At 43.6% G+C, this 26,607-nt stretch overlaps 1 protein-coding gene across 1 annotated transcript in view; it reads right to left on the reverse strand.

Moving 5' to 3' along the window:
* Positions 1-26,601, reverse strand: part of LOC109322023 (cytochrome P450 4V2-like) — a gene marked incomplete at its 5' end in the record, with an annotated part of 32,928 nt that extends 6,327 nt beyond the window's left edge. Inside the window, 9 exon segments of the mRNA XM_019552821.1 lie at positions 4,112-4,214; positions 9,164-9,328; positions 9,330-9,356; positions 11,783-11,909; positions 15,549-15,618; positions 15,912-16,102; positions 22,315-22,400; positions 23,783-23,895; positions 26,472-26,601. Of these exon segments, the coding sequence (XP_019408366.1) occupies positions 4,112-4,214; positions 9,164-9,328; positions 9,330-9,356; positions 11,783-11,909; positions 15,549-15,618; positions 15,912-16,102; positions 22,315-22,400; positions 23,783-23,895; positions 26,472-26,601 (1,012 nt within the window).
* Between the last annotated feature and the right edge of the window lie 6 nt (positions 26,602-26,607).

Below are 26,607 nucleotides of genomic sequence, written 5' to 3' on the forward strand. Positions count from 1 at the left end.
TGCCAGGATAATTCTCTCAAAAAGCTTACCCAGGATCGAGGTAAGACTAACTGGCCTATAGTTTCCTTGGTCGTCCTTCCTCCCTTTTTTGAAGATGGGAACTACTTTGGCCCTCTCCCAGTCCTCTGGCACCACACCAGAGCACCATAAGTGCTCATAAAGCCGTGCCAGGGGTCTTGCAATGACCTCAGCTAATCCCTCACCACCCTGGGGTGGAGATTGTCCGGACCTGCTGATTTAAATACATCCAGTCCCTCCAGAAGTTCCCTGACTAGATCCTCAGTGACTATTCCATGATTAAAATGAAATGACACTATATTACGCTGTTTTACTGATATATTTACAATTTTAAAGCAATTTGGAAGCCTACCAGCATCTCAATCACTATAATAAAATTAATTCTAAATACCTATCACTTTTGGCATTTGATTTTGGGCACTTTATTATGGAAAATCAGAGCTCCCCCCACCCACATTGCTTACCAGGATGTGGGTCCAGCTGCCTCCCACCCCCCTCCCCCACTTTGTGGGGCTAAGCAGCTCTGGTATGCTGGTGCCCTGCCAATGCCATTGCCTCTCACTCCCAACCCAAAGCCTTCCAACCCTGCTGGTGTCCCTCACTCCAGACTCTCAGCGCCCCCAGCCCTGCCAGTGCCCCTCACTCCTGACCCACTGCCCCCCACCCCAGCTCCCTGCATGGCCTGTGCTCCCACTCCCAGTGTGGCCTGTGCCCCTTCTCCCCTCTGCCCAATACCTGGCCTGTTCCCCTTCCTCCTCCACACAGATGTACCTGGAGGGAGATGTAGGAGCTGCTCTCCACTTCTGCCTTGCTGCCACATGCATGTGCACATGCACATGCATGTAGAACCTCCTGCCTTGATTGCCCTCTTCCCACTCCCTGCAACCCCAAACAGCTCCTTGCAGCCTGGAACTCAGCAGAGGGGAACCCACCATTTCCTGCATCCTTTAAAAGGAGAAAATCTGTGGTTTTCGCCTTTAAAAGAGAAAGTATGAATTTTTCTCCACTAAGGGAAAAAATCCACATTTTTTCCCACAGCAAGCTGAAAACTCAGATCCCTGCTCATGAGTTCCTTAGTACCCCTTCCAACTGGTTCTGAAGTCTTTGTATCCACAAAACAGTGAGAGTATATGCAGTGTAAGCACAAGTTCAAGCCATCATCTGATGCTGACTTGCTAGTTAGCTATCACTTGTTCCCAAACCGCCCATTTTTTGGAGTAGGTCATTGAACAAGTGAGATTCCACCATCTCCAGGTCTATCTGGATACTATCAGTTTCCTGGACCTCTGCCAGTCAAAATTTTGTCCTAGGTATAGCACTGAGACTGCACTTGTGGCTTCGGTTGACAATTTTTGTCTGACGATTAACAATTGAAACTGTACTTTGTTGATCTTATTAGAGATCCCAGGGGTGATGATCATAGCAAAGTAGGGCTGGAAGGGAACTCACAGGATTATGTAGTCCAGCTTACTGCTTAGGAAAGGATCATCCCCAACTAAACCACTGCAGCCAAATCTCTGTCTAACCTGCTCTTGAAAACATCCAAGGATAAAGATTCCAGTTTCTCTAGGTGGCCTGTTTTAGTGCTTAACCACCTTCATAGTCAGAAAGTTCTGCCTAATCTCCATCCTACACTTTTCCTGCTAAAATTTAAAGCCATTGCTCCTAGTCTTTTCCCCTACAGTGACAGAAAAAAAGCCCATCTTGTTCCTCTCTGTAATCCCCCTTCATGTATTTGAAAACTGTTATCAAATACGCACTCAGACTTCTCTTCTTTAGATTAAATAACCCTAGCTCTTTCAGCTTTTCCTCATAAATCTGGTCTCCCAGGCCCCTAATCATTTTTTTATTACTCTGCTCTGAACTGTTTCCAAACTGTCCACATCCTTCTTGAAATTGTGGGGCCCAGAACTGGACACAGTTCTCCATGTTAGGACTCACCAGTGCTAAATGGAATGGAAAGATCACTTCCCTTGATATGCAAGTGACTTTCCAGTTCATACAATCCATTATACTCTTGGCTTTTTTGTAACAAGAGTAAACTGTTGGCTCATGTTCATTTTATGGTCCACTGTAATCTCCAGGTCCCTCTCCGTGGTACTACAGCTTAGCCCATTCCCCCATCTGTATTTGTGCACATAATTATTCTGCCCAAGTGGAGGATTCTGTGCTAGTCCTTGTTGAATCTCATATAATTGACTATGGACCATTTCTCCAGTTTATCTAGGTCATTCTGGATCCTTGGCCCACTCTCTGAAGTATCTGTAGCTCCACCCAAATTGATGTTGTCTGTAAATTTGCTAAGCATGCACTCAATCCTATCATCCAAATCTTTAATGAAGATATCATAAAATATCATATTCAAAACAGACCCTTGGGGAACCCCATTGAATACCTCCTCCCAAATAAACATTGAGCCAAAGGTGACTACTCATAGAGTAGGATGATCCACCTATCCAACTTACAGTACTTTCATCTAATTTGTATTTCATTTCTAGTCCACAATGGGTGAATGTTCGTTCTACCCTCACTACCTTTCCTGTGGTGTCCTCCAGGATTCCATGTGGCTGTCTCTCCTGAGATCTGGAGTGATGCCCTTAGTATGAGGAGGACACCCAGCTCTCTCTCTTTTTCTCATCTGATTCAGGTTCTGTTGTCTTGGTCCTTAACCAGTGCTTTGCTTCAGTTGGAGATGGGATGCAAATGAGATGCAGTTGAAGCTAAATCCAAACAAGACAGAGGAGACTATTGTTGGCAGATCTCAGGACTTGGTGGGAAAAGAACCACCTATCATCAATGGGGTTCAGCCTCCCCTTGTCACTTACACTCCTTGATGTGCTCCCAGATTCTTTGCAGCATTTAGATTTGCAAGTTGCAGCAATGGCTAGGACTCCATCTTAACGTTGCCATCTTTCACCAACTCTATCTGGTGAGAAGGCTGTAACCTTTTCTTTCAGGTTTGGATCTGGTCACCATCATCTGTGTTTTTGTAACCTCAAGACTAGATGACTGCAATGCACCTTACATGGGGGCTGCCCTTGAGGAATGTCCATAAGTTGCAACTGTTGCAGACTGTGGTGCCCTGCCTTGACAGGGATGGGTCACCAGGAGCATGTTATTCCAGTACTCCAGAATTTGCACGGACTTTGAATAGTTTTCCAGGCACCATTCAAGGTGCTGGTTTTGACCTGTAAGGCCCTAAATGGCCTGAACCATACATACCTAAGGGATCTCCTCCTCTTTTATGTTCCATCACAGTCCCTAAAGTCGCCAAGAACAACCTCCTGCAAGTAGCATCTGTGTACCAAGTTCATTTAGAGAATAAAATGTGGGAGGTCATTCTTGCTAGTAACTCCTCAGTTCTGGAACTTCCTGCCCCTTCTGATCTATCAGAGCCCTAGTCTGGACAACTTCTAGAGGTTTTGTAAAACTTTTTAATTTGAGCAGGACTTCAGTTGTTGGGGTTGAGTTTTAGGACAGTGTCTGGGGATTTTTTCCATTTCATTTTAATATTTTTATCTGTTTATATAATGTATCTGTTTTTTAATGTAAGCTTCCATGAGCCATTTTTGAAAGGCAGCATACAACTCTAATAAACAAATAATCAAATAATGTGGTTTTTTCTTTATAATGTATGATTCTTATAAGGAAGACGCCTGTGCATGACTTCTTTTACCGTCAGGATGTCGCATGCCAACAAAACGCACGGTCCTTGACAGATAGGGTTCTAAGTCCAATGGCATGGAATCCAAGATGATTAGAGACCCTTGGTCTTCTGCAGCCTTCATCCGCCTTCACAGTCGCTGAAAAGGGGGTTACACTTGTCTTCTGCCTGATACGCTGTTGAGGTCTTCTTGGATCAGTCTTAGTCAGGAACCTCCCCCTCGACCTTGCCACCATGGGTGACCAGAAACATGAAGCTCCCGATGGCCTTGCTCTCAGAATCACTGGAACATGCAAGCCTCTCCACCACTATAAGGTGGCAATCCCTGGAGAGGTTTTTATAATGAATACATACTCAGAAAGGAATAGGTATATGATACACTGAAACTTGCGCGCTTATACCCACATCTCAGGGAGGGCTAAAACTTACCAAACACTTCATCCAATTCTTGGTGAACTTTCTTCTGGGCCTCAGGATGACATCCAAGTAAATAGATGGCCCAGTTCAAAGCAGCAGCTGTTGTATCATGCCCCTACAGGCAGAGTTATGTTGATATTCTGTATTATCATTAGGTATACATAAACAAGTATCTATACTTACAGCTCTGAGAGGAGAGGCATAGACTAACTGCAAAAGCAAAGAAGAAAAGCTAACAATATATTAATCCACCCAGCAATTTGGTACCCAAAACTAACAAGAGAAAATAGCCAATTACACAATAAGATGGGTAGAGGCCAACTAAGATTTTTTAAAGTAAAACTGATCAGAACATTAAGCTAGTAAAAATCCTTTCTTCATCCATCTTCAGTTATTTAATTAACTGATTTAAATGTGTTCCTCTACAGTCAATCTCTGAGGAAGAAATTGTGGACAAATTGGAAAGGATCCAGCAGAGGGCAACAAAAATGTTGAGGGGGTTGGGGGACATTACTTATAAGGAAAGACTGAGGGAACTGAGCTTATTTAGTCTAGAGAACAGCAGACTAAGGGGATTTAATAGCAGCCTTCAACTACCTGAAGGGGGGTTCAAAAGGGGATGGAGCTAGACCGTTCTCAGTGACGGCAGATGACAGAAAAAGGAGCAACAGTCTCAATTTACAACAAGGGAAGTTTAGGTTAGATATTAGGAAGAACTTTCTTATTAGGAGGGTAGTAAAACAATGGAACAGGTTACCCAGAGAGGTGGTGGAATCTCCATGCTTGGAGGTTCTCAAGACCCAGCTAAACAAAGCTTTGGCTGGGATGATCTAGTTGGGGGTAGTCCTGCCTTGTACAGGGGGTTGGACTACATGACCTCCTGAGGTCCCTTTCAACCTTCATTTTCTATGATTCTAAGAATCTTGTTCTTGCCTCTTTTTCTATCTGTTGTGGTTAATTCTACAGAGAAGACCTACATACCAATCTTGAAGTTTGCACTAAACCTGAACTCTACCTGGGTTACATCAATGATATTTTCATCATTTGGACTGAACATCTGAACTCACTCACTGATTTCTACCACAAGTTTAACATTATCCCTTGATCAAACGTTCTTAATGTTATTTCTACACTAACATCAGCTTTCTAGATACAAGAATCCACATGTGGGATGGCACCCTACAGACTACCCAAGACAAATAACCCATGGACCATCATACTTATGGCCACAAAACAAGCAATCATTCCAAACACACCAAACAAACTGTATTCTACAGTCAGGTACTCAGATAACACCACATCTGCTCTAAGGAGATTACTAGTGATACCCACCTTGCCAACCTAAAATTTGCCTTTATACAACAAAGACACCTAGAAAATAAAACATATCTTTGAAAGAGTCACTCAGATACCCCATGGTAACCTGCTCCAAAAGATAAAGAAACCCTACTGTGACTTCACACCCCAGCTACCACCCCACACTGAAACCAATTAGAAGAATCACCTAGCAATTATAGCCTATACTCAAAAAAGATCAGACCTGGAGAGAAATATGCTAAGCCCTGCTGCTCCTGGCTTTCAAACAGTCTCCTAACCTTGCTTAACTCATGAGCAGAAGCAAACTCCCCATTGTTTAAGAGATATCAAACAGGACACAGGCTTGCCTTAACAATAAATGCAAAAGCTGTCAACACTTCTCCATTGCTATAACTATCAACTAGCTTCCACAATGAACCTATCAGAATCCACTGATCCTACATGTTTCCCAAAATGTGATAGCTCCGATTCAATGCATCGAATACCATCATGGCAACTATGTGATAAAACTAGACAGAAACTACTCACCCGAATAAATTCTCACAGAAAAAAAAGAGAGAAATGCAAACACTAGTAGGAGCACGTTTCTCACAAAACAACTGTCGTTTCTGACCTCATTGTCCTCATGCTCAAAAAAAGTTTACAAAAAAGCTTCAAAAGGCAAGCCTGGGTATGAAAATTCTTAAGTTTGTTAGATACTAAGAACCAAGGATTGAACGCTCGTATTGAATTTGTGATATACTATAATCTACCTGTTTTCTGAAATTCTTTCTTCATACTATAGCAATAGTGACCCTCTTCCCTTCTGAAAGGTCTTAATCTCCCACTAACCAAGCCATCTTTTCTTCTGTTAATTGTTTGTCTGCTACCTCTGGGGATTTCTCCACCAGTTTCACAGCCTTCAATGTTTTTTTAATCATTGTTGTAGATGCTTCTTCCCTCAGACCCGATGAAGAATGCAATACTGTGGAAGTGTGTTTAAGTCTCTCAACCACATAGGTGGTCCAATAAAAGATATTATCAACAACACGACTTGTTTCTCATAAAAATAAAGATGTTAATTTGTGCCATAAGTCAGTGTGGGAAGGGCATTTATTTATCATTTAAGGATTCCTGAGTTTTAGTTAGTAGTATTCTCTACCCTCTCTTGGAAAATGTAAAACACTTTATCATCAATTATCACAAAACAGCAGAAGTATATAATTTTGTTAAGCTTGTATATTTAAAAAATGAAACTATTCATGTAGTGTATGTAAAGGATGGAAGGGAACGTCCAACAAAAGGTTTTGATATTAAAAGATTTTAGATAATTTAATAAAAGTAATGTTAATAAAAAATGTACTGCAACAGATTATAGCTTCAGGGTGGATGTTAGATCACTTTCAAGCTGGATGGCTGTGGCAAATCAGGCCCACTCTGACCACTCTGTCACAAACAGCATAACAGTAATAGGAATGCTTTATGGGCAAATGAAAGTGATTAGAAGCGTAAGGGGTGTATTTGGTAGCTGTGCTGGTCTGAGACAAGAAGACACACAAAAAACTAGAACTCTTGGTTCCAAAATGAAATCTTTTATTAAACCAACTGGGAAATCCCAAGAAAATTGTCTTTTTCTGCTGATTTTCTTGGGATTTCCCAGTTGGTCTAATAAAAGGTTTCATTTTGGAACCAAGAGTTCTAGTTTTTTTGTATGTCTTCTTGTCTCAGACCAACACGGCTACAAGTACATCCCTGAAACATGGAAGATGCCGAACTGTAGCTGGTTTTGGATTTTAAACTTCATTGCAGAACAACAAGATTTTTTACCTCCTTGCCTGCCATCTGACACCTCCAGGGAAGGAATTCTCATCAAAGAGCTGCTCAGCACAGCTCACAAAGACACCTCTCATGGACCCAGAGGGACAGCCATTCATTTTCAGCTCCGTCTGTGCAAAAATGAAGTTTCCTATCTATAAGGACTTTTTACCATCTACACTTTTCCCAGAGCCTGATGAAGGGACTTTGTCCTTTTCTACAAGCTTTTGGGATCAATCTCCTTGCAGTTTCCCAGCTGGTCTAATAAAAGGTATCATTTTGAAACCAAGAGTTCTAGTTTTTTGTATGTCTTAGAGGCATAAGTACATTTTAATATGAGGAAAATTTAAGTCTTGCTAACTTTAGACAGGACATTGATGAGAAGAGATTTGATCAATTAATGAACAATGAGGGGGAATGACTGCTTCTAGCCTACCAACCCCTTTTCATAATAAAAGAAAAGGAAGAGTTTCGATAAAATTTGATTACCACAACATTTAAACTGTTAAAAAGTAACAGTCTTTGACATAGTACACAACTACCCTGTAGAACTTACAGCCCAAGATGTCAGGAGTGCTAAGGCCAATTAATATTTTAAAAGAGGATTAGGTCTTTGTGTCAGTAATTGGCACATCAACAGGTAGGTAACTAAACAATTAAAGGTTACAACCCAGAGACAAGGCAATCACTAACTGAGAAGATGAGGAACACATTTTTCCTTCCTGCACAGCTAAGTTCTGACAGAATAATCTGTCTCCTGGTTTCTCACAGCTTCCAGTGTGGTATGCATGTGGTACCAACCATTGGTAGACCATGTCTGTACTCTGTCTCTTACTACTTTGTGTGCTCAAGTCCCCTCTAAGGGCCTGACTGTCTACTCTGCCTAACTGTTAAGCTTGGCTGCATGTGGAGTGAAAGGGTTGGAACAGAACTTGTTTCTCAGTGTGGGTCATTGATTTAGAAGAGAGACAGTCTAGACGTTGCCCTGGACCAGGGGTGTCAAACTTATCTGGCCTCATAGGCCAAATGAGTGGCTCAGAACTGGTCCACAACCTGGATAAATGGTATCCTGCAGCCTCTGCTGACTGGATTCAACGTCCCCTCCTGCATGCTAGATCCAGCACCCATGGCACCTACTCTGGGACTATGCCACACACAGTACCCACCCTGGACCAGCCAGAACAAGCTCCACATGTAGCACAGATCCCAGACCGACTGATGCCAGCAGTGTGTCCTGGACCAACCAGGGTGGGCATTGTATGCACCTTGCATCCCAGGCCCTGTGCACAGGCCTGATCTGATACACACCATGTAGGTCAATTCGAGACCATAGGGCAGCACCTGGAGGTGGGGGGGCAGATGATGGTGTTCTGTGGGCCAAGTCTTGTCCCAGGAGATGTAACTTTGACATCTGTGCCTTAGACATTAGTGCTCATAGACCAATGATCTGGTACACCAGTTGCTACATTTCCATGTATTCCTATGTCATTTATATCATTAGGAGAGTGATCCAATATCCATTAAGTCAACATGAAGACTTGAATGGGCTTTGGATCAGGTCCAACAGAACACGGTCAGTACTTTATGCGACTAAGACTAGCTCAAGTATGTCAGGGTCTTAACAAATGAGTAGTTACCACTAGACTGTACTTGTGGCTTGAAATTTTCCATGTCTGTTTCAGCTCTGCAATTCAAAATAAGAACAAATTCTTGCTCTGTAGAGAGGTGCATGCGTGTGCACATGCACACTTCTCTCCAGAACAAGAAAGAGCCTGTTTTTGAAGAAAGAGATTCTGTGCTATATTGTGTACATCAACACCAACTTCATTTTCTCCTAGTTTTTTATAGCTATAGTGATTTAAAAGAAAAAGCAAAGCTTCTCTTCTACAAGGAAAGCTACATTTTGTAAATAGAATATCTCAAAGTCTGAAAGTCCCCAGGTCATCAGGATACCTCAAACATGAAAGTGTCCACTTCCTCTCGAATATCCATGTAGCTCAGTTTGTTCCCTTCATTATTCATTGCATTGAGAAGCATGTCAAGGAAAGCTCTTCCCTTTTTTGACTCATTTGGTTCACCGGTACTGTCAAAGTCACATTTTCTTTCATCGTGGTTTTTTTTTTTCACTAGCTTTTTCTGTAATAACCTTTAGGTAAAAAATATATATGATACAGTGCTTATGTTCTCCAGTCTACCAATATGTGTAGAAACTAATCTCTACCCCACATACTTAAAAACTGATTCCATCCCCAACACCATATTCTGCACAAATCAGTGGCAGACAGGGACAAATATATCCATCCCTTAATATTTGGCTCCCCATACTGTGCACTGTTTGAATGCAGCATTGTTGTGAATCATATGGAATTTGAGTATTTAAGTCCTACTTTTTCACAAAGCACCATTAACAGAAACATCGTTTTGACTCCTCATTTTGACTGTCCTTCGTTTCCGAGCTTTTAGCACCAATCAGATGGTGTTGCAGAATGTTATTGCATGTCACAGAATATAAATCAACACCAACAAGATAAATAATCCCATCTTGTAGTATGTTTTGACTGAGTCTCCTTTGATTTTCACAGCTTTATTTAAATCTATTTACCCATATGGAGTTACACTTTTTTCATCAGGAAGTTCCTTTAGAAACTAAAAATTGTATAAAGTAACTAGCTTACCAACACAAGAGGACTCACTGCCATGCCCATATCTCTTTCAGGGTTCTTTGGTTTTCTAACATAACATTTCAGGTGCATGCAGATGTCACATTTGAAACATTTTCAAGCATAACAGGCTAAGACTGTGGTTATCAAACTCTTTAGACTCAAAGAACACTTGATACACTCAAGGCACCCCTCAGAAAATGCCAGCTTTTAGTTTTCACACTTTTTTTTTACTACAAAAAAAAATAAACCGTTGTTTCTGTTACAAAGAATTCAGAAAGACCACAACAGGTCAGGAACTATGGATTCCTCTTTGAGTGCCTATAGATGTGACTTTTTATGTTCTAATTAGAGCCCATCGAAGCAGACTCAATTCACTGAGTCTACTCCATGCTCTAATTAAAACATTCCTGCATCTAATTAAAATGCTCCAGCATCACATGTATTAAGGCCATGGGCATGTCAAAATGGCCGCAGGGGCACTTTATCCAAACCTCATCAAATGAGTTTTAGATAAAGCATTGCATGGCGATTTTGAAATGTGCAAGGGCTTAATACATATGACAGGGAGCCATTTTAATAAGAGCAGCTATATGGGAACCCTCTAATTAAAATGCCTCCCCACCCCCCCCCCCGAAGCGTGTGCATAGGCAACCTCTGCATTTATCTTGTGAATCATGTTTGTACACATAACAGTACTACAATTGTGTGGCAACCCTCACCAGCCCTGAAAGGTCCTCAAGGCACCCCAGGGTACTGCAGCACCTTGCTTGAGATTCACAGGACTAGGAAGTGTTTCAAAAAGGTAGTGTTTCAGCCTCCAGACAGACATATAGCCCCTGTTCTGACTAGGGTGGCCATCATAGAGGACAGTCCAGTTGTCCTCTTCTATTGATACAAAACCAGATGCCTTTATGTCCTCTGTTTTTCTCTTGAAGAGAAAAATAGAGGGCAAAAGGCATTGGGTTTCATATCAATAGAGGACAGAGCAGCAGAAAACTGGAATGTCCTCTCTGATGGCAACCCTAGTTCTGATCCCTGGCTGGAGCACATCGAAGTTTCCGCAGCTGCATGCAGTAGTATATCCCCAAGCAAGAGAGGACTTTGGGGAACTGAGGCTTTATTCTCCACCACCCCAGGCAGGGGGAGTGGAGGGGACTCAATGCCAAAGAGTGAGGAAGGTTGTGGGGGGATTCCAGCTCCAGAAGTGCTTGGAGTGACCTATACAGCCAGGGTGCAGGGAGTCCCCCTGGTGCCCCGAGTGCTAGTAGTCTCAGAGCAGAGTACTGGGGGCCCTGGCACAGTAGGCACTGCCAGCACCACTGCTCCTGACATTCTGAGATCCTAGGAGACAGTCAAGGAGAGTATGTTGCATTTGGGATGTTGGAGGACCGTTTGACTCATACAGATGCAAGGTGGAACAAAATGGTACAAAACAGTATCTGTTCCCTACAGGTCTATGTTTGTCACTCTTTGGAATGTTTTACCCTGCTCACACACCTGTACAGTAGCCTTATAAAAATGTCAGAAGTTTTTCAAAGCCATTTGAAAGGTTTCAAATGTTACATATGTCCCTAGTTAGACAAACAGTATAGTTCCTCCAGCCAAGCTAGGATACCATTCCCAGAGACTCTTTCCTAAGAGTCCCACTGCTTCAAAGACTACCTCTCTCCTGTGGCCCTCTCCTTTTGCATTCTTAGCCCAAGTAACTTCCAGCTGGGTTTTATAACTGGGAATTGGCTAGTCCTACCTTCTTAAACCCACAGGTTCATTTATCATGTACCTCTCTCAGATAAGGTGATCTTCTCAAAGACTAAACTGCGGGCCACTGTAATCACATTTTGATCTCTCTTCCATTGATCTACTTCTTTTCATTAACTGGAACACAATGAAAAGAAGAATAACAGATTACCTTGTCAGTAAAACTGTGGAGGATTTTGAGACTTCTATTATGTTCCCTTCCTTCTTGAAAGAGAAGGTATGTAAGGTCAGGCCAAAGCCAAGGAGCCTTTTGTCTATGATGAATCATATCACTCATTCTAGGATATGAAAAATAGCACTAATTAATATTTATTGCCAAAAACACAATCACAATGAATCCTTAAAAGCCTAAGGCAATCAAAATATCCCCAAACTGATGTAAAATACCATTTTATGATGCGGACACAATCATTTTGTCTTTAGGGGTACAAACTGCTTTTATTATTATTTTCTATTTATAATGTCAAAAGCATCTACTGCAATTTAGCAGCGTTTGAGAGAGTGAGTGAAATCTATTCCCATGTCAAAGTAATATTAAACTAGTATATTTGGCAATAGAAAGAAAGGAAACTCAGGACCAAATTATTTCAGCATTGCTGTGGTATAAACCTGATTTAACTTTACTGATGTTAAATCTTTTCATTTGGATTTGTATTGGTGAAGTGGTATGGAAAGCTGAACTTTTTATTCATCTGCTTTCTAATTATTCATCTAACAATTCACATGATGTTTCCTCTGATTTTAACATCATTGTAATTGTCATCTAATGAACAAACCCCAGCAACACAGAGAACTTCTGGCAAAATAATTTTGTAGTGAGAAAACCATGCGATTAAAATTCAAGAGAAATGAACTCATCCATACTGTTGCTTCTCTAGTGATACCTGCACCACTTTCTGCACAGATTTCCAATGTTCTCAAGTTCAAAGTCACTTCTATGATCTAGAATGGGAGAATGACCCTTCTGTACCCTGGGAGGGAGTTTCAAATAATTCTCCCTCTCCCATCCCTGCACTCTCCAGCAGGGTTTGCATCCTAGTTATGCCACTGGTGACATATAGGAAACACATGTTTCCCCTAAAGTTAATTAATCAAATTCATGTTGTGACATCCTGTGTTTAGTCAGCAGTGCAAAACATTGCATTCTAATTTGGTTTGCAAGCTACTGGTAATCTATGCTCAATCTGCTATGTGGATCTAGTGTTCCGCTCCTTCCTTTCCCAAAAGGAGTCACATAGGTAGTGGTGACCTATTCAATCTATGTTAGCCAGAAATGGGCTGAATTTAAACTGTCAGGAATCATCAGGATTTTTATCTAAAAAAAATAAACAAACAAAGTTTCTGTCACAAACTTTTGAAAAGTATGTCAACGTTTGCTAAAATTTAGTTAAAAAAACAAAAACAGAAAATTTCTGATATTATTAAGACATCTTGTTTTTATTTTTAATTTTGAAATGACACTTCCAAAAATATCATATAACATTTTAAGAGTTCAGCACTGAAATGAAGTTTTTTGGTTTTATGGGTATTATAAGTTTTAATTGACACACCATTTAGCAGAATGTTATTTCCATGGGGATTGTTTGTGTTGTTCTGATTTAGAATAGAAATTCTGAACTTGCAGAATCTCTCCTGTCTCTAAGCAGCTCTGGCTGAATTGCAACTGCAGCCTGTTCATCTGTTGGTGTAGAACTTATTCATTCATTACATATCTCTCTTGCATATGTGGAAAATGTATATGTTTTCCTATACCCTTATATAATAGGGAACCCTAACCCTGTTAAAGGGAAAAGAAGACCGGGGAGGAAGAATTAGCAAGGCCCCTTTAAAACCAGAACTTTTGTACCCCAAAGGGAGAAAGATTACTTGCATCAGAGTGATGGCTTGTCCAGTTGTAGAGGCCCCAACTGCCAGGAGGGGTCCCAACTTGAGAAGCAGGGGAAAGCTACCTACAGCAGAGGCCAAATGAAGAAGAACAACTGAACCTGGGCCATGGACTCACACTCTACAAAACCTAGCCCAAGGGCAGGCAAAATACTGTACATGAGCCATTTTATCTGGTCTGCAGGTCGATATCTATCTACCAATTCACTGTACCCAGCCTGGCTGCCCCTGCTGTGCTCACATGGGGAAGTGGTGGCAGTAGCAGCAGCAGGCAGATGGGCAGGTGGAAGGTGGGAAGCAAATGCTAGGAGGGAGCAAAGCAGCAGCTGGGTGGGAGTGCAGGGCCTGCACCAGTGTGCTGGGGCGACGGCCAGCAGGGGCCCAGGGTTGGGCAGCCAGAGCATGGAGCCCAGGCCAGTGGGGGTGTGGAGTCTGCCTGGCTCCATCATGCTGGGCTCCCCAGGGCTCACATACAGTTCCCAGGTTCTCTGTCTGAACTGCGCACCTCCAGTGGGGAGCCCCACACAATAGAGCCGGTGGCCTGACCCTGCTCACTGCTACATGCAGGTCATAGGGAATGGCAGGGAGCTCCATGCTATGGAGCTGGGCTCTGCCACTCCAGCTAAGCCCCATGACCTGCACCACCAGCTTCCTTGCACAGGGCTTCAGCAGCATGGGGTTCAGATGGAGAACCTCAGAACTGTATGTAAGCCCTGAATGATGGAGCCAGCAGGCTGGCCATGTGCAGTCCTGGGGCTCGCCAGGACCCTATGCCGCCAGGAGGCTCCACCTGCCATGAGCCATTACCACCGTGAGGCTCTACTGCATGCTGCTGGTGGCAGGGGCTATGCATAATGGCGGGGCATGTGTGGGGGGGCTTACAGAGGGGCCCCACATATACCCCACCACACACATGTACCATAGATTCATAGTTTCATAGTTTCTATCATCCCACACCCCAAACCCATCAGCCCCCCACATACCCTCAGCCCCCCATATCCACCCACCCCCATACTCACCACACCTAGCCACCCTTCCCCACAAATCCCAAAAATGCATCCACACATGCACCTACACCCTCCCCCACACTCCTTCTTGACCTTTCTGGTCCTGGCCCCAGCACTGACCAGACAAGGGTGCCTCAATTCAGGCTTCTGAGCAACTAGCCCACATTCTCCAACATGGTCCACCTTCTCAGGCCTTACTATAGGGTTACCCACCCAGTTGTGGGGGCTAGTTATTAAGGCACCCTGACCGGCCTTTCCGTGGAGAGGTAACTGCCCTTCCTGGGGGCTCCAACACCACTAGGAGCCCCACCAGGCCACCCATCCCTAGCAGGGTGAAGTTTAAGGTCATGCCCAGGACCAGGACCTCCAAACCATCCCCATAAGCTGTTGCCCTTACCTCCAAGGTCTTCCTGGAGCAACAGAGCTCAGCAGGGAAATGTTTCTTCCCTGCTGGCTGGTCACAAACTGCTCCCCTTCAGCATAGAGAGCTGGGTATTAAATGGCTGCCCTCATCAAGCAACTGCTCTCTCCCTGGCCTAACCCTTGGATTGGTAGGCACCAACAGTGCCCTGCCACAGGAATGAAAAAAGAAGGATGGATCCCGATGTATGCTAGCCAGACTAGTAACCTAAGGATGAGGAGGGAGGAGGCAAGGTATCAAGGCAGGGCCCCAGTTACCCCAAAGACAACCTCCTAAACAGCATATTAAGACTAACATCAAGGCATGGCAAGTGGGAAAGAGATGCCACATTAGGGGGCCAGGGTAGGCAGACAGATGTAGTACAGCCACTAGGGGTGTCATGACCACCCCTGGAGGTGCACCCCATTACACCTTGCCATCCTTCCTTCCATCACCTGTTTCCATACATGGGTACAAGGTAATACTTACTGTACCGAGGTAAATTGCTCTTGTTCAGGTGTCCTACAGCTCTGGATTTTGCTTTTGTAAGACCTAGGTGTTACTGCTGGCTTGGGCCAATCTTAATCAACACAATTAGAAAATAGACCTGAAAGAGCTACCCTTACTTGTAAATAGTAAGGACATATTCAGAATCATTATTCTTCTGTGCACCAATATTCTTGCCCATTGCAGTTTCTAGAAAAAGAAAATTTAGCGAGGTAGATAATCATAAATAAATGAACACAGTCATGCAGTACTTGCAAATACTGGAATCATTTACATTCCCTTGGCAGGGTATTATTTTGTAGATGTACTCTTTTTTTCTTATTCTAGTTCTAATATTCATCTTCCCTTACTTCTTTTTCATTTCATATTCCATATTGATCTCCAATACCACTACAACACTGTACTTGGAAGTTTCTTTATTATTGTATTGCTGTCATTTACTACACTTTCCTAGCAATTGTTGAATCGTACCTAGGACTTACCACAAATGATATCCAGAGCACACAGAGTGACGTCTAGAAAACAATCAAATGGTTCTTTGTCAACATGTTTTTCAAGCTTCTGAACTAAAATATTGGCTTGTTCATTCATAACTGCTAGAAAATCAGCCAAGATTGTGAAGTGGAAAGTGGGTGTTATCATTTTTCTCCTGGAACGCCACTTATCTCCAGTGCTACAAAATATAGTTAGATATTACAACATAAGGGAAAAATATATCACAAAGGAAACAAAGTGTTTGTTGAGGTGTTCAGTAGATTATACATTTCCTAGCATTCAAACATTTACAATTAGTACCATTATTAGTAAAGCTAAACTTTACTTGCCAATAGCCTCTGTAGTCTATGTCAGCACATCTACATAAATGATAACTAAGAGCACTCTGTTGATTTATGGCAGTGTTAGAGTTGTGCTGTATTTGTGATGGTCTAGGAAACATGTAAGAGGCAAGATTTTTGTGGGTGATATCTTTTATTAGACCAACTGCATATTTAGGGTAGATTTAGATGAGCTTTTGAGTGCAAGGCACACTTCTAAATTTCTGAATACATGGAGCAACATCAACAGGGCAAGTATGAATTAAATTAAACGAACCTGGTCAGAATACTGCTTCCTGAGGAAATACAAACAATACCGCTGCACTGAGCTAGTTCATCCTCCCCCAGAATTCCCTACATCACTCCTGTGATCCCACCTAGCCCTACAGCCATGTGCTCTTTGGGAAACACACTGCAGGAATGAGCCAGACCAAGACTCAAGCTTGCAGAAGTAATATATGCCAGGAACAACTCGCACATTGTATTCTCTACAGCAGGAATGTCAAATGTATGGACTGCAGAACTATATCATTCTGCCTGCAGGGCTAGAAATTTGGCAGTGGGACAAGTGGTGGCAGCATTAATTGCCAAGGCTCCCAAACCAATGGCAATTACTATTTGTCTCACTGCCAAGTTTCTGACTCCAGACAGCCCTATAGGCCAGATAAGGAGTGTGGAGTTGTGTCAACTGCCCCACAAGACTGCCCATTGGCCAGAAATTTGGCAGTGGAACTAGCAGCAATTGGCAGCTCCAAGAACTGCAGAAATTAATGTCACCACTGCTCATCCTTCTGCCAAATTTCCAGCTCTTTAGGTAGCCCCACAGGCTAGTTGGCACTGCTCCATGCTTTGGATCCAGCCCTCAGGGGTGGCAAATGTGGTGGCAAAACAAGTGAAAATTGGCTTACACTTTTTATTTTCCTTACAGGCAGGAAGTGGAAGCAGACAGGATAAGTTACTCTCCTTTACTTAGTATTCTACTGGGTAAAGACCTTACCTAAGAACAAGGAAATCTAGGTTCTAGATCACTCATACCTCGGAAGAATATCCTAATCACCAGACTACAGACAGGATAGTTAGGGACACCATCTTCTCCCCATGGAAACTGGGCCACTAGACAGTCAAGAGCTCAAATTTCACTGGGACAGAGATAAAGCAAGTGAGAAGAAGCATGTTGTGCAGACTTCTGATGACTATGCAAAAAAGTTATACTGTGCCTCAGGAGCTGAGAATGAGCTAAATATAAAATTTGATCTGTTCTATACCCCAGCAACTGTACAGGAGTCAGCAGAGCAAATTTTGGACCAAGAGTCAAGAGAGATGGGTTCCGGTCATAGATTTGTCACTGCTGGTAAGTGAAAAGGAAGTTTTCAAACATTAATGGTCAAAGTCATAGTTGTAGCTGCCTTTGCTTATAAGCTATACAAATGATGGGGGGTGGGGTTGTATTTGTGAATTGTGCATATTTATCACATATGCTGAAGGAACAGTCTTTTATTATGGCTTTTGTGGGAATCACTATAGTTTCCTTTGGCTTCCCAATCTGTAAACTAGACACAACAACATGTATTCATTTATAATCAAGTCATACATGAGCAATAACTATTATTATGCACCTGAACTGAGGTTGCACATTTTCAAAGTATAAACAGTGTCTGGCTTAAGATTCTGTGTTCTATAGTTATTTCATATGGTCTCTCTTCCCCTGCAGTTGGAATATCCACTTGAGAACATAAACTATTAGTGTTGCTATTGACACACAATTACTAGGGCTGTGCAAAATTTCGCCAGCTGTTTTGATCTGACACTGTTTCCACTCATTTCGAGCTCGAAACAGTGAAATCGAATTGAAATGAAGGGCTTCAAAACACCTTCAAAACAAAACGAGACTAGTCAAAAAGTTTTGAAAGTTTCGAAACATTTCGCATTTCAAAGCAGCCAGCACGAGGTGGTGGGAGACACGGGAGAACTAGGGCTGGCTCTCCCCATCTCCCGCCACCCGGCTGCAGGAAGCTGATCACAGCGCAGAGGGCTCAGTTCCCCTCCCAAGCACTGTTATCAGGCTGGGGAAAGGAACTGAGCCCAATCGCTCAGTTCTCCTCCCCAGCCCAGATCTAGCAGCTGGGCTGACTTCCCATCCCCAGCCAGATCTAGCGTGGGGGATGAGGACTGAGCAATTGGGCTCAGTTCCCTTCCCCAGTCCCAGGCGGTAGCACCAGCTTCCCTTCCTCATCTGGCAGGCACAAGCAGGCAGATAGGGGGCCCGCAGCCCCGATCTGTCTGCCAAATGAAAGAGGTTGTTTCAAGCTTTTCCATTATAGCTAATGGGCCAAACATCAAAACAGCATCGAACCAGCCTCACTGTTTCGATGAAGCAAAATGGAACAGCTGTTTCAAATTTAAATGAAATTCAAAACGAAACGCTGTTCTGTCGAAACCTCGAAACTCAAGTTGGAACAGAACAGTGCAGTTTCACACAGCCCTAATAATTACCATATTTATTCAAGTACAAGATGAGGTTTTTTTCCCCCCCAGTCAGCATGGATGGGGAAAAGTCACTCGTCTTACATTCAATTACAAGGAAACCTCATTAAATACACTGTCTAGCATTAAACTGCTGCCAAAACCAGCATGTGCTCAGTAATGTAAACCAACTATGAACCCTAATGTAGACCAACTATGAACCCAATTAAACACACCCAACACTAAGCACAACTATAAAACACATGGCCCGTACTGGACAAAGATGCAGATGGAAACCTCTTATTTTCTGTGCACAGCCCTTAAAAAAAAAAAAAAAAGAGCAGCTGTTCTCCCAGAGGGGAACAAGCACTGGGCTTGGAAGTACTGCAATACTAGGCCAGCACTTAGAAAGACCAGAGCAAGTTCAGATATCCTTCTCTGGTGCCAAAATGCTGATACAAACCTACTTTTTGGGGGGTGGCATCCTCAGGCCTCATGAAAGCCTTGGAGTTCAGATGCCCACCTAGTCTTACTTGCTCTTATCCAAAAGGCTGAGGGGAAAGGTGAGAAAGCAGTCCCTCATTGCCACAAAAGTAGTGGCACCTAGAATAGGTTAATGTAACCCATCTAAATTAGCTAAATGGTAGTGACTACTCAGAGAGTAGTAATCAATGGTTTAATACTTAGTTGACAGCTGGAATCAAGTTAAGTGCCCCAGAGGTCGGTCCTGGGGCTGGTTTTGTTCAATGTTTTCATCAACAACTTGGAAGATGACATGGAGTGCACCCTCAGCAAATCTGCAGATGATTCCAAGCTGTGGGAAGTAACAGATATGCTGGAGGGTAGAGCTACGATTCAGAGTACCCTAGACAAATTGAAGGATTGAGCCAAAAGCTATCTCATGAGGTTCAACAAGGACAAGTGCAAAGTCCTACACTTAAGATGGAACAATCCTATGCACCATTACAGGCTGGAGGCTAGCTGGCTGGGCAGAAGCTCAGCAGAAAAGGACCTGGGGGTTACAGTGGACAACACATTGAATATGAGCCAGCAGTGTGTCCTTGTTGCCAAGAAGGCTAATGGCATACTGGGCTGCATTGGTAGGTGTGTTGGCAGTAGGTCCAGGGAACTCATTATTCCCCTCTATTCAGCATAGGTGAGGCCACATCTGGGGTACAGTGTTCAGTTTTGGGCCCCCACTACAGAAAGGACATGGACAAATTGGAGACAGAGTCCAGCGAAGGGTGACAAAAAAGGTGAGGGGGGTAGGGGACATGACCATGGGTGACTGGTGCCATCTGAGTTGGGGCGGGGGGGGCACATGTCCCCCTGTTGACCAGTCAGCGACTGGAGAGAGGGGGGTCCCCTGCAACTGATCACACTCACCTGAAAGTGGCTGTGGAGCTCCCAGAAGCTGCAGCTGCTTCATTCACTGTTTCATTCTGGCTGACGCTCACAGGGGGGACACCAGCACTCCCACCTGAGCCCCCGCCCATCGCCTAAGCGGGGAGCATGGTCTGACAGGGGATACACCAGTGCTCTCAGGGGATGCACATGCACCCCCTACGCGTTGCCACTGGACATGACTTATGAGGAAAGACTGAGGAAACTGGGCTTATTTAATTTAGTGAAGAAGAGACTGAGAGGGGACTTAATAGTAGCTTTCAACTACCTGAAGGGGGTTCAAAAGAGAATGGAACTAGGCTGTTCTCAGGGGTGGCAGATGACAGAACAAGGAGCAACAGTCTCAACTTGCAACAAGGGAAGGTTAGGTTATATATTAGGAATAATTTTCTCACTAGGAGGGTAGTAAAACACTGGAACAGGTTACCCAGAGAGGTGGTGGAAGCTTCATCCATGGAGGTTTTCTAGACCCAGCTAGACAAAGCTTTGGCTAGAATTATCTACTTGAGGAGTGTCTTGCTTTGAGCAAGGAGTTGGACTAGATGACCTCCTGAGGTCCCTTTCACCCCTAACTTTCTACAATTCTGTAAGTGGGCAGCTAATTAGCATGTGGATCCTGGGGAGGGGGGTGGCAGCTGGTATCTAGAGTACATACACATACAGGTCAGCACTGCTCAATGGCATCACCATGGTTGCAAACACTGTTCAATCTGGTGGAGCTCAGCCCAATGAATTATGTGGTAAATCATGAGCTGTTTGGCTTTTAATATCATGTAGTTTCTAGTTTGTACTATATATAAGTAGGTGTAATAGTATATTTATGGAGCACCTGTGCTAAAACTTGCAGCAGCTTCAATAAAGGTAATATTCATCAATTCTGGATGAACTAAGTCTATGGTTACGGTGTTCAATTTACTATAGCTATGTTTATTTTCAAGGTCAGTTTTTTCAAATTTGCTTCTCATTTTCACGTTCTCAGGGAGGATAGGGTTTGACAGTAAGGAGGTTAGGTAGGTATAAAGTTGGAGACAAGCAGAGTCCTTCAGGTTTATTTTCCCTACTGTACCAGTGGAAAAGGGGCAAATTCAAGGCAAAATGCTATAATTAGATTCTATTCCTAGAAAATTCTTAAGTTCCCAAATATAAAACCTAGTCATTGGGAGTCATCTTGTAATCAAGGTTGTCTTACATTTGAATCAATATGGTACTTTTAAATACCTTGCAAGTACCTGCTGCAGGTAAGATTCATTTATGTTGCATAAAGACAAGTGTAGCTAAATATACCTCACTGAGCCAAATACACTGAATTTGATGGAAATAAGTGAATTTGTCTCTCACTTATAAGTCAATAAGCTTATTTATGAAACAGAATATGTCAGTGTTAGAACATACTGACCCATCACAGTCTATGAATGTATGCACTTTTCAGAAACTACTGTTTTTTCTACCTACTAGTGTTAGCTACCTAATGGTAGGAGGCATGCTTCATGCTGCATTGCAAGCCATTTGTGGGCCTGGTGCTGTTCTTTCCACAGATGTACTTTGCACTCTGCTTTGTAGTAATTACAAACCAGTCTCTTCCTATTGATTTGCAATACTCAATGATCATAGACTATATTCAGTCTGGCCATGAACTCTCATTGATAAAATATAGTAAAATGTGTGGTTTAGAAGAGTCTGTCTAGTGCTTTTCAGTGGTATCTGTCCTAGGAGTATAGCTGTGAACTACTTCCACTGTTCAAGGCAGAAGTTTATGTACAAACTGTGCAGTATGCCAAGTTTTGCTCCTTGAGGTACATGGAGTTGGGGATGAGCATAGACGATGTCTAGATCAATAAGACTGTAAGTGCCATGTGGACTTATATTACATTTTGAAGAGCTATACTTGGAAGAGTCTTCTTTGAATAGTTAAAGGTAGTTGATACCTGTGAAAACTTGAGTTCTGTACTTGCAAGCACGGCCTCGTAAAGTCCTACCTGTATCCCTTGCAAAGCATGAACTTGTATTCTTTTCCATGTCCTGAGAAGAGCAATACTGCAGGAAATGTGAGCTAATACCTGCATAGGTTATACTATAAACACTCTAAATTAGTCTATTATGCTCCTCATTTGCAAAGAAAAAGCTTTAAGACATTATAGTTTACATTAACAGTATAAGATGTATTATAAACTTAAGTATCAAACCCCACATAACTTTGGAATACCTTGTTAGAAGTCCTGTGCCAAGCCACGGATGTAGAAACTGGTAAGTATAGGATTTGTCTATATTCTTCAAACTGTTCAAAATAACCTGCCAGTAGAGAAAAAGATTGGGGGAGGAATATCTTTTAGAAGATGTATGATTACTGCCTATCACCTCAACTAATATTGCCTTGTTATATTCTTGCTTATTTGTCTATCTGTGTCTAATAAGAGATCATGTGTTTTCTGGGGGATGAGCCATCTCTTTATTCTGTGCTTGTACATTTCCTAACACAGTGGGGCCTGATCCATAACTTGGTGCCTAAAAACAGGGAATCAAGATTTACATTTATCCCCAAAGAAACGAAAACCATTTAGGACTACCCTGCATGCTCCATCAACCTGCAAATCCTACAAGACACTGTTCCTCAGTTTTACTGGGTGTGTCTACACATTGCCATACAGCGACATAGCAATGCACTACATTGCCGTACGGCAAGCTGTGGTGATGTAATGATCACATAGGTCTACATGTGATCACTAGCTATGTTTCCATAATAGCACGCTGCCCATTTATAGTGCACAGCTATAGCAACATAGCAGGGAAATCTAAGCATGTGCTGCTCGTACAGTGTAGTATGGGTGGTTACTGTGCTGTGATTTAGTACTTCAGGGATGTACTATTGCATGGCATCATAGCAATGTTGCCTTACGGCAATGTGTAGAGGCACCTACTGAATAGAAAATACCCATGTCCCTCCCTAATAACATACAATCTCCTCCTGCGAGATGCAACTGATACAAATGCAACTGAGAAATTAAGGCACATGAATAAACACCAGAGTTTATTGCTCCCAGGCACACTGTTTGAATGTAAGCCTGGGAGCAAGAAACTATGGTGCAAATTCCAGAGTTTATCCATGTATAACAAGTTGAGCTGGGTTGAAACAGCACCTGCTGGCAGGGGGCCCTGGGAGTCAGCCTGCTAGCCCAGGGCTGTTCCCCCCAGCTCAATATGCTGCAGAGGGGTGGCTGGGACACAAGGGAGCTTCACTGAGGGCCTAGCTGGCAGGCACCCCCACAGTGAAGCACCATCATGCCCCAGCCAGCCCTTCCAACATCACACATGAACTGCTACAGTTTTTTACTCCATAAATTTGTTTACTCCAGCCTAATAGGGATACATGTGTAGACACCAAGATGTTAACCGCGCAGTAAATGTCTCATAGATGCGCCCACTGGGTAGTTTCTCAATACACCTGAACAGAGGGAGTGACCAGCATGAAGTGTAAAAATCTCACCCCAACTAATAGGTTTAGTCACTGGTAACAGGGCTATCTGACCAGCTTTTTTCAATGTTAACTATGCACTCTACAGATTAAACAACATAAATTTCCAGTTTCCAAACTTCCAATTATGGACTGACTCATGTTTAGTAACATCACCAGATATGCCCACAATCACAGATTCAAGAGGAGTAGGCAAACTCACCTCCACAGTATCAGGATGATATAAGAGCACACAAGGCAGTGGCCCTATCCAAAGTTTTAACAGTGATTGATTCCTGTTTTCTTCACAGCATTGCATCATTTTTTCAAAGAACACTGGAAAGTAACAGAAATAGAACTTCTGTCATTACTGCAGCTGGAGCTTTGGTATTGTGACAAAGCACACATCTTTTAAGTATTTATTAGCAAGAAACTTAGTCATCCCAACCAAATTGATGACTTTCCTAAAATAGGCTTTCTACAGATACATACAAAAAGACAGCACTCAACTTTAACAGAAATAGATGGGACAAGCAATAAAATAAAATAAAAGAAGAATATTTATCCATATTTTATCTATGGGTAACACAGGAACACAGAGATTATGTGACTAATCAATATAGTTAATCAAGGATGTATTCAGCAAACCTATCGGGTGCATTGACCATGCATCCATCTTCATAGTAATGACTTTTCTGACCAACACCACTGATAGCAGATGGAAGGAAAACCTTAGGCGGTAAAGGATCATCTACTAAGCACTAAATATTCCATGTTAGTTGCAAGGCCTTAACTGAGTCCATTTGAGAGAGCAAGTGGAAAATCTGAGCACCTTTGTTACAAAAAAATTCCATGGCAATATTAGAACATAAGAATAGCTAAGAGACTCATATTAGTCTCTATAAACAGCATTCAGAGCAGAATATTTATGTTCTCCCAGTCCTTTGTACTGTGGGAGGTGCTCACATCTTGGTCCAGATCCTCCTCTCATTGAAGTTAATGAAAGGTTTCTGACACTGTTATTCTCAGATTAGTTCTGAGTCACAACACATGATAGCGTAATGATGTTTGCCTTGAGAATGCGTGTGTGTTTCCATTTGGGGACACAAACAGGTGCCATGTCTGTATGTAAGCCAATGACAGAATCTGATCTTTTGTCTTTATAGTATTGTCTTCCTCGTTACAACCACCTTTATACTCTGCATCAAACTAAGAGAAACTGTTTTCTGACTTCCAATAATCATGGATAACTTCCAAAAGAGAGACATTAGGTTTAGGGCTCAAAAATAAAACACAAACAAACAGTCCTTGGGCCTGCACTGTTCAACATCTTCATCAGACTTGGATGAGGGGGTAAATAGCACCCTGTTCAAATTTGCTGATGACACTAAGATGTGGGGGGGATGTGGGCATGCTAGAAGGAAGGAATAGGCTGCAATCACACCTAGACAGGTTACAGGGGTGGGCAGATGAGAATAGGATGGGATTCAACACCGGCAAGTGCAAGGTGATGCACCTGGGGAGGAAGAACCAGAGCCATACCTATAGGCTGGGGAACTCCCTTGTGAGAACCACTGACCTAGAATAATAGAGGGGGAATCTGCTGTTGTAAAGGATTATTTTTCAAGATGACAAAGCTTTGGTATTGTGCAGCACACTGGGGCACTTCAGTGGAGAGCAAAATCCAGCCAGGCAGTATGACCTTGACCATACAGTTTAAACAGACAGAACATCCACAACCACTGGCTGACAGTTGTGGCTCAGAGGGTTGGGCTCATGTAGTCTGGAGAAGAGAAGACTGAGCAGAGGATGGATTTAATAGCAGTCTTCAGCTATCTGAAGGGTGGTTACAGAGAAGATGGAGCTACACTGTTCTCAGTGGTGGCAGATGAGAGAACAAGGAGCAATGTTTCAAGTTCCAGCAAGGGTAGGTTAGATATTAGGAAAAAAACTCTTGCTAGGAGGGTAGTAAAGGGCAGGTTACTCGGAGAACTTGTGGACTCTCCATCCTTGAAGGCTTTTAAGACCCCAGTACACAAAGCCCTGGCTGAGACGATCTAGTTGGGGCAGGCGTGGGCAAAATGCGGCCTGGGGGCCAGATGCAGCCCGCCAGGCCATTCTATCTGGCCCACAGGGCCCCTAAAAATTTTAGAAAATTTGCATTTATCTGTTCCTGGCTGCCTGTCATGCAGCCCTCAATGGCTTGCCAAAACTCAGTAAGCAGCCCTCCACCCGAAATAACTGCCTGCCTCTGTGTTGGGGACTAGATGCGACCTCCTGAGCTCCCTCCCAACCCTCACTTTCTATGAGACTATGACCGGGGGCCAGAGTGTTATCCTATGGAGGCCAAATAGTTAGAAAGAGAGTAAGCAGGCATGAATCTGCCTTAGTTGGAAGCTCTGGCAGATGCAGGAGGGAGCGCACAGTAAGTAAGGATGGATCTAGGATTATGAAAAGGAGGTGCTGTCATGAGCTGGCCCTCTGGCCTCAGGGGCAGGCAGGACGAGTTGCCACCCACTCTGGCAGCGGAGCCAGGCAGCTCGGCCGGACCCTCAGCTCCGTGGGGTGGCAGAAGCAGAGGAGGAATGGAAGTGGGGGCAACACCCCTACTCCCCCTCATCCTCCCCATTCGCCTCGGTCAGCACATCTATTCAAGACCTTGGGTCCTGGCAGAAGGCCCAGGCAGAGACAAGCCGGAGCCTGCTCTTACCGCTTATCTCCTCCCACCTCCCTTATCAGTTCCCACCTCCTGCCTCCTTCAGAGATTGCGGGGGCCGGGGCAGCTTCCTCCAGCATCCGTGATGGGACCTGACCCGCGCGCCGGCTCCAGGCTTCTCTACCCCGGCGTGTCTCCAAGGCCAATGACAGAGGCAGGCGGAGCCCCCTCACCCCGCTGTGCCTGCGGCTCCTACCGTGCGCCGTGCGCTCCAGCAGCAGCGCGTTGCCCAGCAGCGGGTAGCAGGGGCTGAGCCCCGGCACCGGCCGCAGCTGCCGCCACCTGCCCAGGGCCGCGGCCAGCAGGCGCAGGGCGGGGGCTGCCCCCAGCGC

The sequence above is a fragment of the Crocodylus porosus genome, unplaced genomic scaffold (genome assembly GCF_001723895.1).
Source record: "Crocodylus porosus isolate Cpor-Errol unplaced genomic scaffold, CroPor_comp1, whole genome shotgun sequence".
NCBI lineage: Eukaryota > Metazoa > Chordata > Crocodylia > Crocodylidae > Crocodylus > Crocodylus porosus.